Source organism: Emydura macquarii, unplaced genomic scaffold (assembly GCF_026122565.2).
Source record: "Emydura macquarii macquarii isolate MOO-44397 ecotype Brisbane River unplaced genomic scaffold, CSIRO-AGI_Emac_v2 contig_2897, whole genome shotgun sequence".
Taxonomy (NCBI): domain Eukaryota; kingdom Metazoa; phylum Chordata; order Testudines; family Chelidae; genus Emydura; species Emydura macquarii.
In genome coordinates this window covers 47591314-47609500 of record NW_027133034.1, presented here as the reverse complement: position 1 = coordinate 47609500, position 18187 = coordinate 47591314, and the positions used below count along the sequence as shown (strand labels likewise).

At 41.1% G+C, this 18187-nt stretch overlaps 1 protein-coding gene across 4 annotated transcripts in view; it reads right to left on the bottom strand.

The window, feature by feature from the left end:
• ARHGEF28 (Rho guanine nucleotide exchange factor 28) overlaps positions 1 to 18187 on the bottom strand; it is a 158765-nt gene that overhangs the window by 107990 nt on the left and 32588 nt on the right. For all 4 annotated transcript variants that reach the window (XM_067569267.1, XM_067569268.1, XM_067569273.1 and 1 more), the window contains exons 3-4: positions 6152 to 6299; positions 4523 to 4816 (exon numbers count right to left, since the gene is read on the bottom strand). In XM_067569267.1, the coding sequence (XP_067425368.1) occupies positions 4523 to 4816; positions 6152 to 6299 (442 nt within the window). The remainder of the gene's footprint in view (positions 1 to 4522; positions 4817 to 6151; positions 6300 to 18187) is intronic.

The following is an 18187-nucleotide window of genomic DNA, read 5'->3' as shown; positions in this document are numbered from 1 at the left end:
CAACTGTAGTTCTGGATATTCTTGTTATCCCTACAAATGTCCAATCCCTTTTTTAATAGCTCTTTAAAATCTGGGATGGGGTTAGGTATGAAGTAGGGGATACCAGAAATCCCTTCCGTGCTAATCAAGTTATGCATCCAGTATTCAAAAAATGTCCCCTAATCCTTGAAGGAGAATACATGTGTTTTGCCAATTTCTCCACCTTTTCTTTCTCAAAATACCAAATTTTAATGCAAATTAAGTGAGAGAGTTACATACACAAATTTTTTGTTCGATTTAGAGCAGGGATACAATGTGGATATGCTGGGTGTAAATAGCTGAAACTTATCAGCAATGGCTACTATCAAGGAAGTACTAGTAAATAGTATTACAGCAGTAAACAAAGAAAAGTAGATAAAGTCTGAAATATCACAAAATAATTAATACTGTTCAGAAAAGTAGGTTATAAATGCAGTGGGTTGGAATTCTTTACCAGCTTCTCCCAAGAGAGCTATTCTGAAAAAATAACTATGAAGCATTTATGAAATAGGAAATCAATGCTATGTATGCTAGAAAATTAAATACGAGCATAAGCTACTTCCTTTGCCATATCTATAATTGATTTTCAAGGTGAATAACATACATTACAATGAAAAAACAGAAAATTTTGTTGCTTCTACAAATGGTTCCAAATCACAAAGAACATTATTTACCTTGAGAATTATTATAGTTTGTGACAAAGGAAGTAGCAAATGTTCTTATTTAATTAATAGCACAGTTACTACAGTCATCTAGACAACCTTAACTCTGCCCGGTAGCAGCCCCCTCAGAACATCCATCCATCACCCAGCAGAGATTACTTAAAAAAGTTACCTTTCTATGGACTCCCTTCCATGGAAAAGGAAGGAGAGGTCTCTGTAAGTAAGTGGGAAAGCATGTCAGAAACACAAAGCTGCAATGAAGGCAATGGTGGCCCTACGGACCTGCAAAATTTATGGGTGAATCCCACAGCCAGTTCCCCACAAATCCCACTCCATCAAAAAAAAATAGGGGACATGCTGTGTAGGGATCATTGTGGAGATTTCCTTCCCTGGCCCAGACCATTCCCTCAGGTTTTTGCCCATGGGATGGGCCAATTTGGCCTGATAGATTTTTTTCAGTAATTTCTATAGAGCCCTTAATCTCTATTCTACTCTATAGGAGTTTTCTATAAAGGGAATAAAAAGTACCTCTCATGGGAAATATTTTAAAAATATGAATTCTAGAACTGCTTGAAAAATACCAAATTTTTTAAAAACAATTGACAAAAAAATGGAAACATTTTCCCATTTTTTGGCCAGTTCTAACAAATTCTGTGCCTTAATCCACGAGTGATTCTCATCCTGCAGGATTTCATTTTCAGAAATAAAGACTCGATATGAATTTAAAACAAACAACAACAACAAAAAGCATATCTGAATGCATCAAGTTTCCTTTAACTCTGGTAGTAAAATGTTGTGATTGTGGGGCAGAGCATCATGACTCCTCATGTATTATGTATGTGGGTAGCTGGTGACATTGCTTTCTGTGTGTGCAAACAGCCACTTATTACAATAATAATAAATGCTTCCTGAAAGGTTCATGCTTTTATTAACTGTTCCTTTTCTCAAATTTAAATAACGCAGCTAACAAGTTCTGACCCGTGTGACTGTATTAAATTCCTGGATTGTTTAGAACACTCAGTAGCCAATCCAATTCCTCCCTTTATGCAGCCCATTTTATACACTTACAAAGGGATTACAAGAACTGGTTCCAAACACCAAAACTCTTATGAATAAATTATTCTTTTGACTATATTTCCATCAAACCATATGTCTCTAAATACCCATTAAAATAAATTTCCTCCACCAATGTCATTCTAAAGTCATTTTCTTTGAATAAACACTCTGGAAATAGATAACAGCAGTTCTTTGAAAGCTAACAATTCAAATCAATAGCTCTTTTGTCCGATAAATGTGTAGTCCTAACATAAGTAGGCTTATAGTAACTGATAAGCAACTAAATAGTGAGCAAATCATGTAAAGTAGTTCTCAGCCTGCGATAAGAGGAAGTTAAGGCATTAGGTATACAAGAATTTTTAAAAAGGAACATAAGAAACAAAATAAAACCTTACACATAGAAATGAGAGGGAAAGAACACACAGTGAAAGGAAAAGGGAAAAAAAAACATGCAGTGTACATAAAGAAGTTGACAGAAAGAAAGTCTGTCAGCATATATGCACAAAAAAGAAAATGCTGCTCAGAAAATGTAAACTCATCAAATAGTGTGGGAGAGATGCTCCTGACAAATTAGGTTCGTGATCTTTGAAACAAGGACTATCTTTTTGTTCGGTGTTTATACAGCGCCTAGCACAATGGGACCCTAATCCCATGTTTGGAGACGGGCCCCAGGCACAACTGCAATACAGATAATGAATAAGCGGCCCAATCAAACATTTTTCATTGGGCATGTGCTAAAAAGGGTCAAGAAAAAGGGCTCATCTAATTTATGAAAAGCAACCAAGTGTAACTACAACAATGTAGCTAATTATAAATGCCCATGATATAGAGACGCTGCACCAGTACAAACAGGAACTGAACTAGTGCAATTTACACCAGTAAGTTAGCAGAGCAGGAATCAACAAGAGTAATCGGCATTCATTTCCCTGTCAGTCTAAAACACAGTGGAAAGCAGGTGCAAAAAGGTATGAAAATAAAAAGTAAACTGCAGCCCTTTCAGACTCTTCTGGGAGTGATGAGTAGTACAATATTCAAAACGAAAGGGGCATTTTGAAGTGAGCTTGCTGAACCATAACTAAAAATTAAAGTAACAGTCCAGTGATATTTAGTCGGAAGCTGTTATTTTCACTGGAGTGTCTAATGCTGGCTGAGACAGTCACATACATGACTCAGTAGGCCTAGCAGAAGTAACCAAAGCTGCAGCACATTTAGTGTGAGCGGGTGCCATGTAAACATCCCCACACAGCTCTGCTGGTCTATCTCAGGATATACCTATGGCTACTGACATTTTAGACTTGAACCTCACTAGGACCCCAATCTAAAACCCACTGAAGAAATGAGAAGATTCCCATTGACTTCTATAGCCTTGGATCAGGCCCTTGATTAGAAACTGTGCACAGCCTCAACCACAATGTAGTTTAGTGATGTGAACCAATGTTTACTACACACAAGGAAACAACTGAACGCATTCTTTCTTATTGGCTAAGCCAGCAACTCTCCATACATGTATGCACTAATTCAATGCACCACACAAGCCACTCTACTTTTTTTTTAAAAGCCAAACTCTTAAGCTATATCCCTAATATCAAATTTCATAGGGAAAAAAATAAACCTGTGAATGAAACCCATTTTTAAGACAGATTTCCAATCTCCTCAAAAATCTTTTTCCAAAAGGAACAGCCCAGAGCAGTATGAAATCCACTACTATCTATAGACATAGTGGAATTAGAAAAATCTTGAAACAATTCTCACCTAAAGAGTGCAATAAATAGTACTGAGTGAAACTCGGTGGTTTTGATTCCCAAATCTTTTTTTCAGCTTAGGTTCATATGGGGGTTGCTTGTCCTCAAATTCTGAACAATTTCAAATACTCAAAACAAAATTCAGCCAAAAGTACCAGATTTTCAATAGAAAACACATGAAGCCATCAAGATTCACATGGTTTACCACCAAAGCTGTAAATCAGCTGGGTCTGAAGAAAAAGTTCATGCTCCTCAGCAAACCTAACCCCAGTTTTGTGTTTGTAATGAAACCTGAAACCATAAGTTTCACCTGATTTCATTACAAAAGTTTTAGTAACACTGCTCAAATAAAGTACCGGGGCTATTTTTCATTCTACTTCCTCTCAACAAACAGCCAGCCACTAAAAAATTCCACCCATGCTTCACTTGCGGAATACACTGGATATCATGAAATATTAATGAGTCCATCTTGTACAGGGTGGCCCTGAAACCTATGGAATACATATTCTTCCATGGGTTAATGCAATCCTAAGTGAGGTTTCAGTGTTGATTGTACTGTAGTAAACAATTTGCATAGTCCCTAGTTAGAATTCCTGTACTACAACATCTTTTGTCTGTTTCATGACAATATAATTTTTTACATCTTCTTTTGTTTGCATAACTACTTAAAAAAAAAAAGATGTCATTAGTTTGGAATCAAGGTGGAGACACTTCATTATTATAATCCTTGTTTTGTTTGAAGCACCAAATTTGTCATCAGTTGTAGACAGGCATCATTCAGCAAAAGGACTAAATTCTCAGTGAGAGTCAAGGTACAAAAGGTTCTTTGAGAGACTGATTTACAAGAACAATTATTAACGCTTTGTGATGCTACAGGAATAAACTGATGCCTTGATTTCCCTTTTCTAAAACATTCGTTTCCCACCCTAACAGTAAAATAAACCACAGAGATGCAGAATCTGCTATGAAAGGTCACATACACTAGTTTGAATTGTAGAGGTACAGGCAAATTACAGTTAAAAGCTTTTCAATGAAAAATCCTACCATCTTCTGAACAATTTCCAAGGACGTTCCATGTAGGTGGCAGCTCTTCATGAGCTATGGCCAGCATCATATCATGATCCAGTGACTGCAAATCTTCCACAGTTAGCCCAAACTTATTGAGTAGTGTCTGGTGACTAGTAGAAGTGACACAGTCAAAGTGGCTAACCAGAAAATGAGATAACTTGCAAGAGAGATTCTGTTCATAAGTGATGGAATAGCAGCCCAGACTCACGGGTGAATATCCCTTCGTGTACATGAACACAGAGACTGAAACTGTTTCTTGGCATCCATGACCTGAAATATAATGTAGATTAATCATTAACCCATTAGTTACTTTCAGAAATTATATTGCTCTGCCCTCATCTTTTTTTAACCTAAGAAATACTTTGAAAATGTATCTACTTTACTGTCATCACCAATCACGGAAGCAGTTTTTTAGGTAGGAAGCAAGGAAAATGATGACAGCAAAGAAAGGGATTCTTGAGGGACAAGGAGTGGAAGCACTGGGATTTTATTTTAACATGGATTTTATATCCACTGACCTCCTCACAAGCTTTCCACAAACTTATGTCTCTATTTATGAAACCACAATTTTGTCAGCTTTGATATAAAGCAATTATAAGTTTTTAATTTATGGTTGGAATTTTCAAAGGCGCCCAGCTATGTTAGGAGCCCACACTCCTAGACACCTACCTTCTCAGGCTCTTTGAAAACTTCAGGCTTGGTTTCAAAGATAGTCATCTATATGTGAACGGGCATACTGATGTCTTAGAAATATCTCTACAAGAGCTGCGCACTGTTCTTATACATCTCACATGAGTGAATGCTGAAACCTACTGATACTATTTTAAAGGGTATATTTTAAAACAATCTAGGTATCTAGGCATCTAATTTTTGTTGCTCTTCTCTGGATTTTCTCCAAGTCCAGAGAAGGTCTGTGCATTTAACCTGAACCCTGTCCCCTTAGATCTACCTCCCATATCATAATTTCTTCACATCATTTGTCAAATGATTCAATGCAGGTTGGAATTGTCCATAAAACCCCATGTACAGCAAGCCATAGAACAGCATGCACATAACCTAGACAGGGACAAATCTGCAATTCTCAGTAAAATCCACAGAGCAAGCCAAGATTGAAGAAAATTGGTTCAGTAGTTTCAAGCTAGGATGTGCATCCTGAACTGGAAGAATCTTAACTATTACATCCTGGGATGGACCACAGTCTGACATAGAGGGGCTCTTCAGGATTCAGTATGTCCAGGTGCAAAAGGCCTGTGCTAAGACTTGGCTTGTTTTGTAGACGTCACGGAGGCTTAATCATCAAGCCACATCTGAAGACTGCATGCACTGTACTGCTCCCCCACTGCATGTAAGTACAAGTATAGTCTGTATACTGAACAGTGCACCATCTGACAAACAATGTATAATGTTGCAAAAGGCACAAGAGGGCAGAAACAAGACTAACCACTCAAACTCATCTTCAAAGTCCACTCCACCAGACAGTGTTTCCCATTATAAAAAATTAGTAAGAAAACGCAACTATTTCAAAATATCAGATTTAGTTAACATCAAAAAGGAAAGTGGGGATGGGAGAGAAAAGAAAAAATGTGATATAACAACAATGCTCACCTGGAATGATGGACTGAAGAGCACTATCATTAATTCGCTCAGCAAACGTTATATGTCTCTGAGTCGATCCATTGTAAACAAAGTAAAATTCAGCATCTTCTGGGAGGTAAATATCTTTGTCAAACTTTGCATATACAGTCATCTGGCCCTGAAAAAGGAAGATAACTTTGTATACACCCAGCAGTGTTCTAACAGCCAATAAGCCTACTAATATACATTTCAGATTTTAAAAGTTTATTGGTTATTTTTCAACTCCACAACATGCAGTAGTCCAAATAAAAATATGCTATTATCCATCCCTGTTCGGAAGACAATACTATTATTTATCAAATTGCAATGGATATGGTTAATTTTAAAAACTATTTTAACATACCTTTATTTTAACTAATTCCTGTCATCTCAATTCATAACTATATAGGAATATGAAACTTTTAGCCAAGCACAAATAAATGTGTCAAAATAAGTAGGCCAATCAACCAGTATATTTTAATATTCATGAGAACATTCTATAAAAAAAGATAAAATTTCTGCATTCTGAAACATGTTATGCTAATTTATTTAATAATTTCTTCAAATGAAATGATCTTATTGTTAACACTTGGTTGACAAAACAAAAAGCACTAATATATCTCTCTATTACGATTGTGTTAGATTGAAGAAATACTAGGTTCCAGAGATAGCTGCCCTTATTTTATTTTTTTAAATAATCAATAGAAAGTAACAAGCCAAGAAAAATCCACTGTACAATAGCTTTAAAAAAAGCTGCAGCACAGGAAAGGGATCTGAAGGCAGCAAACAATAACAAATGTCTGCAATGTCTAAGGGAGGAAATTTAGATGAAGTTGCATTTCCGAAAAGAGAACAGCTTGCTTCAGAAGGGTTGTTGGTTGCTACAGTTACTTTAATAAGCCACAGACAGAACTGTCCTAACATGTAGCTAAATGTGTATTTTATGGAAAACAAATTGCTTAAAAACATCACAATCTTTCATACTTCAAAAGGATATCTAATCTGATTCTATTCAAAACAGCTCCTTAAATGAATGAAGGAGGAGAGAACTTTCAAAAGAATTTGATGATGACTATTTATACCAATATATTACATTTATATTGTGTCCTTGACTCATACATCATCTGCACTTGACGTGCCCCCGTAATCATCAGTCCCCCTATGCTTGCCACCCCGCTTGGGTTTCACGTTAGTTTACCTCTGTGTCTCAGCTGAAAAGCGGAATTCAGGAAGCACCTCTTAAGGAAGGGCTCCCATGGTACCACACCTCTGGCAAAGTCTTCTTAGTAGGCACCATCACCCACTCCTCACTCAAGTCTCAGTTGAATCCTGAGTTTTGTTTCCCTTCTCTCTGGAAATGACTCATGGCACTTATGAGTGCACAAGTGTCTTAAATAAAACCAGGTGTATAGAAACTAAATAAAACTAAAGCCAAAACTAAAGCAAGTAGTGTCAGACTACAGAACATCTTGTTTAAATACAAGATTTATTCTATGTTACATCCTGAATGTGAGCACAATGTAAAGTCCAGCATACTAAGGCCTAGTCTGCACTACAAAGTTAGGTTAATGTAATCCACCCTGCATCGACCTAGTTGTGCATGTGTCTACACTTACATTTTGGAAATGCCTTTTCCTGATTGTCCAACTAGAGGAGCACACCTAGCAGCTCTCCATTGTTGTGTACAACTGCCCAGATGACCATGCCACTACATACTCCAGACATGCTGAGGCCTGGAGCAGACAGGAGATACGGTATCGCCTGAGTCTGGGCAGGCATGGTGACAGACCAGCTGTAGAAACATGGACATCCATGAGCAGACTACTCGAGGGATGGAGGAGAAGGGGTAAGACAGGAATCAGCAACAGTGCCGAGTGAAAGCGAAGGAATTGCAGCAGGCATATCAGAAGGTCAGGGAGGACAACAGTCGATCTGGTGCCAAGCTGCAGACCTGCCTCTTTTATAAAGAGCAGCATGCCGTGCTTGGGGGAAAACCCTACAACCACCTTGCATACCACCATGGATACCTCTGACCAGCCAGAATCTCAGGTCTCTCGCATGAACAACAAGGACAAGAAGAAAGTGAAAGAGGAGGAGAAGGATGGGGGAGAGGCAACCAGAGAGGTCCAGCTGCACCACGAGCCAGGAAATGTTTGAAACTCCACTACAATCCAGTCAGCCGAGCACAGGCGTGACCGATACAGGGGAAGGAATCTTGGGTAAGCGTGTAAATGTATTTCCCATTGCGGTGATGGTGCCCCTAACTTAACAGGACACAGCTAACAACTTTTCATTAATTTACTAATCCTATAAAAGGTAGCAATACAACAAAGAAAGGTAGAGTTATCTGCTTTTCATTCTCTTGCACAGTTAGATGTGGGAAGCAATGCAAAGCACTTTGTTTATGTACACAGGGATGTCCCTTTAATCCTCCTGAGAGATTCGATGAAACATTCCTGGAGGTACTCTGCAATCCTCTCCTGAAGGTTCTGAGGGATGGCAGCCCTATTTCTGCCTCTGCAATAGGACACTTTCCCACGTCAGTCAGCGATAACTTCAGTAGGCACTGCTGCAGTCAGCAGGCTAGCAGCATACAGGCCCAGGCAGCTTTGGGGCACCAGTAGCAGCTGTGCTCTACCCTCAAGAGTGACATATCAACTAAAATCACCACCAGCTGTGGAAAATGGTGCCAGTATCCAGTGCCATTGCCCTATATTCATAGTTTCATGCAACCAAGCAATTCTCTCCTCATTTCTCTCGCATCTGGTGGGCCATACTCACCATGGCTGGTGCTGTGAGTTGGGTCGTGCACAAGCAAGCCCAAGCAGAAGTGTCAATCAGCATGTCTTGTTTAAAACTCTGGGTGAGCAAAAGAAGGGAGCTCTGAACCTCAACTTGTGCTTTCCACTGGGACTATGCTGACAATGGTACCTGTGGTTTATTTGTGGCTGCTGTTATTGTGGCCTTGAGGGGTTCCCTCTTCACACCTGCAGAGCACTTGAGCCAGATAAGGAGAAAGAAGCAGACTCCAGATGACATGTTCAATAAGATCCTGCAACCCAGTGCGGTATCAGAGCATGAACAGACGGCCTGGAGGATGAATAGTGCAGAGTGTATGGAGAAGGAAAGAGCGGAAATGAGAAAGGCCCTGAAGTCCCAGCAGGAAGAGGTGAGGAAGCTACATCAGGACGTAACAGGGCTTCTCTGGCAGCAAACACAGATGCTGCAGACTCTAGTGGACCTACAGGTTCAACAATATCAGGCTCATTTCCCTTTGCAATCCACGCAGAATTGCAGTACAACACCTCTCTACACGCCTCCCTCAATATTCCATATGGCATACTTGCCCCTACCACTCCACACTGAGGGACATTATAAACATCAGCTTCACATACACTGGCCTGTGAGAGCCACTGTTGATGCATGTGTAGCTAAAATGGACTTGAAAGTTCCTTCCCCTTCTTTAAGTTCTGTCCCATAAATGTATGAAGGTTTTAATGTATTTGCTTTTACACTGCACATAATTTTACTGAAGTACTTTTGTCACTCAATAAAACTCTATTGTTTGGGAAACAACCTTTACAAGTTCCCAACATATGCTACAGAATGCCTGGCGGTAGTGAAAGCATCCACTTAGTTGTACTTGTACACTTTGACACAACACGTAGGATCAGTGACACATGCAGTGTTATAATCATAAAGGTACAGCAAGCATCACAAAATTAATAAATGCACTGTTATATTCATAGTTGTACACCGAGCACCACACAATTCCTAAGAGACTCCCAAACTACAGGCCAGGTAGAGCACAGTACACCACCACAACTGTTAAAGAGCTTTTACAAAGCCTCCCGGAGCCGTATAGCTCTTCATTGAGCTCTTCTGCACTGAGCCATTGTACAGCTGTTCAAGCTCAGCAGGCAGCCACTCCACCTTCACTCTCTACCCCTTGGCAACTTCTTCTCCTTTGCATCACAGATATTATGCAGGACATGGTAGGCAGTTATAACAACCATTGGGCTATTTTTCTCGCTGAGATCCAATCTTGTCTGTAAACAATGTCAGCATCCCTTCAATCTACCAAAAGCCCATTCAATTGTCATTCTGCACCTGCTGAGCCTGTAGCTGAATCTCTCCTTGATGCTATCAAGGTGGCTGGTGTACAGCTTCATGAGCTAGGGGAGTAAGTGGTAAGCTGGGTCCCCCAGGATCACTACTGGCATTTCGACATCACTAATGATAATCTGCCAGTCAGGAAAGTTCCTGCTTGTAGCTTTCTGACCAATCCTGTGTTCTTCAAGATGCAGGTGTCATACATCTTTCTTGAACAGCCAACTTTGATGTCATTGAAGCATCCCTGATGACCCACCTGCACCTGCATAACATAACCATAGAAAAATAGCCCTTTCTGTTGATGTACTATATGGCAAGGTGATCTGGTCGCAAAATAGGAATGTGCATCTCGTCTATTGATCCACTGCAGTTCAGGAACCCCATTACTGCAGATCCATCCATTATGTCCTGCACATTGCCAAGAGTTATAGTCCTGAATAGCAGGATGCGAGTAATGACCTGACACACTTCCAAAATGATTTTGCACTGACCAGTTGCAACCCAGCATTGCAAGTCTCCATAGTGTGATCCCCACTTGCTTCTCCACCATCAGCGCAACTCTCATTCTGGTGTCCCTGCACTGGAGGGCTGGTGTGAGCTCAGCACACAGATCTAGGAATATGGCCTTGTGCATCCAAAATCCTGCAGCCACTGCTCATCTCCCCAAATCTGCATTACGATGCGATCCCACCAATCAGTGCTAATTTCTGGGGCCCAGAAGCAATACGCCACCATTTGCAGCTGCTCCGTGAACATCGCCAACAATTTTGAATATGTCCCAAAGCAATCTAACCTCTAGGAAATCGTCATGTTCCCGGCGGCCCTTCTCGCGGCTCTGCAAATACCAGAGGATCATGAGTCCTGTGCTTGCAATGTTCATGACAATAGTGTAGAGCTGTGCAGGCTCCATGCTTTTGTCAGAGATGGCACACAGCAACAACCCCCTTGGGTTTGTGGGATTTTCAAAACAAGCACAAAAATGTATAGGCTACAGATGGCATTATGGGGTGGAGAAAGTAGCATGATGTGAACTTGACCCCCTGCATGACTCGTTTCTGCCCCACTGTGCTTTACCAAAACTTGCCAACAGACAGTGCGCTGGACAGCGGTGAGTTGCACACTAGGATAACCTGCCCACGGGACACCTACTCATGGGATACCGCACGGCACACTGAAACAAGTGTTCCTAGCAAGTATGCGCAGTGCCAATGCAAGGGGAAAAGTAGGCGAGCACACAAGTCATGTGCTACCTGCAGCAGCTCGATGCCAAAGTAACTTGTGTCAGCAAAAGTCTGTAGCGTACACATGCCCTAGGAGCATACATGCCTGCTCCTATCCTCATGCTGGCAGGCACCTCTGTTAGCATATTAGGGCTAGTCTGAAACATCGCTGTGCCTGTGAGTGCTTTCTCCTACTTCCCTTTGGCTTGTACTCCACTCTTTGCTTATACTCAGCAAATTGTTGATGTTTAGGTGTGAACATTACACATTCCCATTTTAGCCATGAGCTCCAACTCTGAGACTCATGTCTCTGGATGGAGGGATAGGGACTGAACCGGTCCCTGGCATAACTTAGAGCACTCCAGGAACTGCTCTAAGTTACACTTGAAAGCCTAAGAGCTGATCCAGTGAGATCACTGGAGCACAGGGAAGCTTAAGCCAGGACCCCTTTTCCCTGGCCCCTTTTCTCTATACTAGTTCGATGCCACCTTAGGGTTCCCCTCAGGCTCAACCAGCTGGCCAGATCTACTCACTTTGCGGCAGCAGACTGGAACAAGGGGGACGTAGCACGGCAGCACTTCCAGCCTTTTCAACCTACTCTAATTTTAAAATGCAGTTTATTATTGTACGCACTGGCCAATGTTGTTCTTTTCTTTAAAAGCAATTAAGTTAAATAAAGCTAGAAGAAAGATATAGGTAACGCTAATCATAGTATTTGATGCTCAGGATTAATTGATGCCCAGAATTTTCACGACAACTCACCAAAACAAAAAGGGGAAGGAGTGGGGGAAAAAAGGGAAGAGAGGGGAGTGTGTGTTTTTCACATAATGTTTGGCCAATTCATTTCTCATATATTCTAAACCTGACTTTTACTTTTTAATATCAGCACTGTTTATACAGTGGTTTGAAAACATAATGCACCATATAATTGCTAAATATTATTCTACATACACCATTTTTGTATGTTATAAATAACATAAAGATGCTTTTGGTAGCTGGACAATGTATTAAAAATGGGAGTTTTGCCACTGACTTCAGTGGAGACTGGATTTGTCCCAAGCCTTGCTGTTCAGCCATCAGCTAATTTTTCTTATCTATAGTGGGCTCACCTCAACTTTATGTGGTGGGTCTTTGTCCGACTGCCTGGAAGGAGCTGTTGCCCCTTTTAGGGCTCCCTCCACAACTGGTAGCAGAGAAGAGGAATGCAGAAAGTTTACCTGTGCAGAGCCAGGAAGAACAGAAAACAGCTGGACCAGGTCAGGGGCGAAAGGGCACTGCCCTTCCATCTGACCAGAAGGGAATGGTATTTATACCCCCATGCAACCCCAAAGAATCCTTCTTTCACCTGGATTGGGCTGGCATCGACCTGCCCTCCACTCCTTAAAATCTAAAAAAAGCCTGGGATCTTTCATGATTCATTCTGAGCATCACGCTAGTCTCCCTTTTTCCTCGGGGACTGGGAAGGCATTTCTCCCTTGCTGCCCAATTGGCCAAGACAGGGTGGGTTTTTTCCACCTTCCACACAAGTGTTTGGGTCCCAGTGGGGTGGGGCAGTGGGAGTAGGTATAATGTCACAAATTAGTAAGTAAAACTTGTGACAGATGTCCAGCGCAGGTACTCAGTATGGACTGCACAAGGATCTGAAGGAAAGCATCCCATAAGTGAGCTGAGGAAGGGGAGTTGGGGTACAGCAAAGAGCCGATCCCGCTTCTGTTGTCTAGCCACCCTTAAGGAAGCAGAGGAAATGGGGTATAGTGTTCCTACATCTGGTACAGTGGGGAGTTGACCTCCCTCCTTTTCTAGCCCCTTTAACTCTCATTCAGGGTCACAGCAGCGGCTTAGGTGGGACCTGGTTGGGGGTTATGTGGAAATAATGATGACCCACACTGTACAATTTATTGCCAGGTACTCACAGATTTTTTAAAGTGAATAAAGTTGTGGTCTAATTAAACACATCTATTGCCTACCATCTTCCTTCCAGCATGGTCGGATAATAGTTATGCTAATGAGAGCGGAAGTACCTAGCCTTTTGGTGTCAATTTCCCACTTAACTTGTCGCACAACAGGCAAACATGTGGCAAGACTCCAGAGGTGAATATTTAAAAAAAACTTCACACCCCGATGATTTCCTCTCCAATTGTTTACAAGTGATGCTCTTAGTACTGCTGGTACTTCTTGTCTGTTCAAATCAGGAAAGGAAACAGTTTGAGAATTGTTGCCACCCCACTACTCACTGCAACTCATGTGCCGCCATTAGTAACTCACTCTTCGAACCCTATGAAGGCACTAATTCCTGCATCTAGTCCATTACTCCTGATTCAGCTACAGTATATTTGGTCTCAGCCCATGAAATGTAAAGTGACCAAAGCCAGGGTTCTGAACATGTAAAGATGCAATTCAGTCCTAAACAGCCTTAACAAATCACTATACCAAAGTAAAAATGACAGAAAAATTCTACTGCATATATAGTACATGAAACTGATACTTCAAATGATTGACGTATTTGAAAATACAATCTGTAAAACAAGTTGTTATTAATTATGTAGGGGCAACATGCATTTAGGGTTCAGAGACCTAAAGGAAAGAGGTTAAAAAAAAGTTAATCTTCTGTTATTAATTAAAATTGTAATTAAAATACAAAGAGTATAAAAAAATGTCCCTGATATTTTCACTCTAAACATGTGCACTGAGTTTGTTACTGTGCATTGCATTGAAAATTATGTAACACAACAACTATTATCTTCTCTTTTACCTCTGAATGAAACCAACTCTGTTGTACCAATACTCCTTTGAGGCTGCACCACGTTTTTAATACTTTCAGAACTTACCTTCCACGTCTCTGAAGCCTGATAGAAAGGAAGACTGAAAGGAAAGATCCCATGCCGTAAACCTTAAACCCATGGGCAGATGTGCATCCTGAAAACTTAAGATATTCCGAGGTCTGTTGTAGACATTATGGCTGAGAAGTTTTCTTTACTGAAATATTTATTCTGCAGAAAAGGTACCTTTTTAAGATATAGAATTGATCTAAAACTGCCAGTGTTCTTTTTAGGTACCAAACCCCCAACTTGAAAAAGAGACACAGATCTCTCCTCTACTGAAAAACTGGCCAAGTGGCCTGAATACAAAGCAGCTTTGATACTGTGGACAGCACAGAACTTCTCTTGGCCTGATTCCTAGGAACTTGCATGGTGCTTAGTAAATTGATCACATACCCTCTTGACACTACTTTCACAAGTTCATTTGTCTACTGATGATTCAACCTCTCTCTCTTTCCTTTCCCCCTGCCAAGCATGTCTATGTTATTTCATGATTAACTGAGAAGAACGTGGTATCAGTAGTCCTTCATTGTTCATTTACATAAAATACGTTCAATCAACATACCTAATATACAGTTATATCCTTTTTAATCGAAGGAAAGGAAGGGTTTGCCCACTCCCTCACCCCAGCAGCCACCAAATAAACTCAGTCCCCTTCCTTCCTGTCCTTCAGTCTCTTAGGCAAATGCTTAGGAAAAGGGCCAGGGATCATACCTTAATACTCGTAAAATTTAGGCCTGGCAGACCTATGTGTGAAACAAACTCCTGAGTCAAGGGCCATCCACGGAAAATACCCTGCCATCATCCTTCATATGTTTATGTTACAGGGTCCCCAGGGTGCAACCTGAGCTATAGGATCACTGAGCCCTCCAAACGTACCAACCTGGGCTGCCTCTGACACTGTGATGCTGATGTCAAATTACAAACCTCTGACAGACACTGCATAGACATCCACAGACAGTGACATGCGAATGATTTCCCAGTCACTCATGAACCATCAATAGAGAGGCTCCAGCCAATTCCCCCAGCTCCAGCCCTACACGGCAGAACTATACCATCTTACACTGCTCAAGGCTCCCCTGGGCAATGCAAGTTCATAAGTTCAACACCTCCTCAGTGTGGAGTGGACACACAGTAGCTTTTGTAAACTGAGCTGAGATTTCCCTAGCACTTCAACCAAAACACACTGTTCCGGGTAAAATATAAAACAGGTTTAGTAAGTACAGAAGGATAGATTTTAAGTGATTAAAGTGGTAGGCATAAAGGTCAGAGATAGTTACCTTAAGAAAATAAAAAGTAAACATGCATTCTAAATCCTAAACTTTTAGTCTAAGCAAGAGTTAAATCAAACCATGTCTCTCCCTGACAGATAGTACAAGCAGGTTACAGATCTTCAATACACAAGCTGGGACGACCTTCCAGCCTGGGACCACCCTTCCCCTGCTCAATGTCTTTGTCTTCCAGATGTTCTTCCAGGTGTTGACATGGTGGGAGAGAGGGAGAGACCAAATTATGATGTCACTTCTCCTCTTTTATACTTTCTTCCAGGTTGCTGGAAAGATCTTTGCTGTGACATGGGGTCAAGCAGTCCCCATTGGTCAAGCAGTCTCCACTGCATACATGCCTTCTCTGAGAAGTCTCCAGGGATAGTGGACTTGGTGTTGATGAGCCATTATCGTTGTCTGGCTATTAATGGCTACTCCTTTGTTTTAACTGAAAGGTTGGCTGTGGGTGTTCCCAACCACACAACATATTTCAGTAACACATATAGCAATAATTCATGACTTCACATACAATGATAGCACATAAAATCCAACAGGATATTAGTGTTCAGCAGTGCAACACTTTTAAAATGATACCTCACAAGGCATACTGTGAACAAAACATATCATAATCATGTCACAGTAGTGACTATGGTGGGTCCAGGGTGCTACTTTGAGGTACAGAGTGTCACAGTTTACATCCAGGTACTTTAATCTGAGCACCTCAGCTGCCATGGGAGGATATAGTGAGAAAGGAGGTCTCTGAGACCACCAAAGCCCTAGCCATATGGAATTGCATACAACAAAGTCAGAATCTTGAAGTGTACGCAAAAGTCAGGGGAGCTACTGAAGGAGGCAGTTTTAGACAGGCTTCCTGCAAGTAACCCCAAGAGAAGTCATGTTCTGCACAAGCTATAGCTTTCATATGGTCCTCAAGCTAATCTCCACAGACAACACGTTGCTGCAGTAATCCAATATGGAAGCCATAAGGGCACAGATCACTGTGGCAATGTCAGGATCTAGAAGAATACTTTGTAAATGCCTAACCAGATGCAGGTGAGAAAAGACTGTGTTGACCACCAGTGCTACCTGGAATTCAAGAAGGAGCCAGGAACTCAAGCAGACCCTTAGCTTACAAATTGTTTGAACACACAGTAGGCTGAGCAAACTCCTCAGGAACCAACATGGCCACATCCTCCAGACCTTTCTCTAAGTCCATTGGCATCACCCTCAACATACCTCGATTCAGTCACACAAACTCGACCACCTGTTGTCATCCAAAAATTGCCTAATAGAAGAAGTTATACCATCTAAATAAGATGGGTGAAATCCTAGCCTTTTTTGAGTGAATGGGAAATTTGCCCTGGATTTATAGGGGGCCAGAATTTCACCCTACAGTTTTAAGCATGTTTTCTCTTAATTAACAAAGAGCATCACCAAGAGTTAGGATGGATTCATTATTTAAATTTAATTAAAATATTACTGCAACAAGATATATTAATAGTTTCTCCAGCTGAGACGCAAGGGCTACATTTTCAAACATATGTACATGATGGGCACAGTTCTGATCTCAGTTCATTGATAATTCTGATGTAAACCAGGAGCAATTCCAATGACTTCCCTTCCTTGTAAATGAGATCAGAAACTGGCTACATACATACACCTGGCAGAAAAGACAGAGGCAAACAGATTTTCACACAGACCCAGACAAAGAGCTTCATAACTTGTGCAAACAAGTGCATAAATGCTCAAAGAGTTTTAGGACCCCAAAAGGAATGGACAGAGTGGGAGGGGCTAAGATGCTGGGCATTTATAAAGATATGTGCCAAATTCTAAACATATTAAATCCATGACTAAGCAATTGTGATGTTGATTTCCTCAATTTGGGGCTTAAAAAGCAGAGCACACCTCATATTAGTGAAAATGCTGCCATGGCACCGGAGCCAAAGAGGAGATTAGAAGGGTTTATGCATCTAACAGGATTTATAGAGCCAGGCATTCTCTTTCTTTTACTCTAATAGAAAAACAGGTTTTTCACACATATAGATTTATTTAGTCTCTGTGAGGAACTGCATGGTGATTTACAGCAGGGATGGGCAAACAGTTCTTGCCAGCCGCAGATTAAGGCAGGATCCCTGGAACATTAAATTCTGAGCCTCAGGTTTGGTGAAGTCCTCTGAATTTTCAAACCAGGGAACTCCAAACATCTGCCACTAACAATCTGAGAGCAGCAGCTCATCCCTCAGAATGCTGAGTGAGCTGTTCAGTAGTCGGCTCCCTCTACACACTGATCAAGAAGGTGAGCACAAAGAGTCAGCAGTGCTTGGGAACAGCTGGGCCTTCTCTTGCTCACTGGGAGGCTGTAGTCATGTCCCTCCCCAGGAGCAAGGGGAAGGGAGAATAAGGGAAATCCACTAGAGCTGAGGAAGGGTAACTGGCTTGGGACTGAGAAGAGATCACTGAAATTTTGATGAGTCTGGACCTCACTTTGTTTTAAATCACCCCTAGTTCTTATAAAACAGGAAAAACTTTGAATTTCAGGTTCAATCCTAACTGAACCAAAAGCTTTTTTCCATCTTTGGACTGATTTGGTTATATTGTCACCTTTCTTTC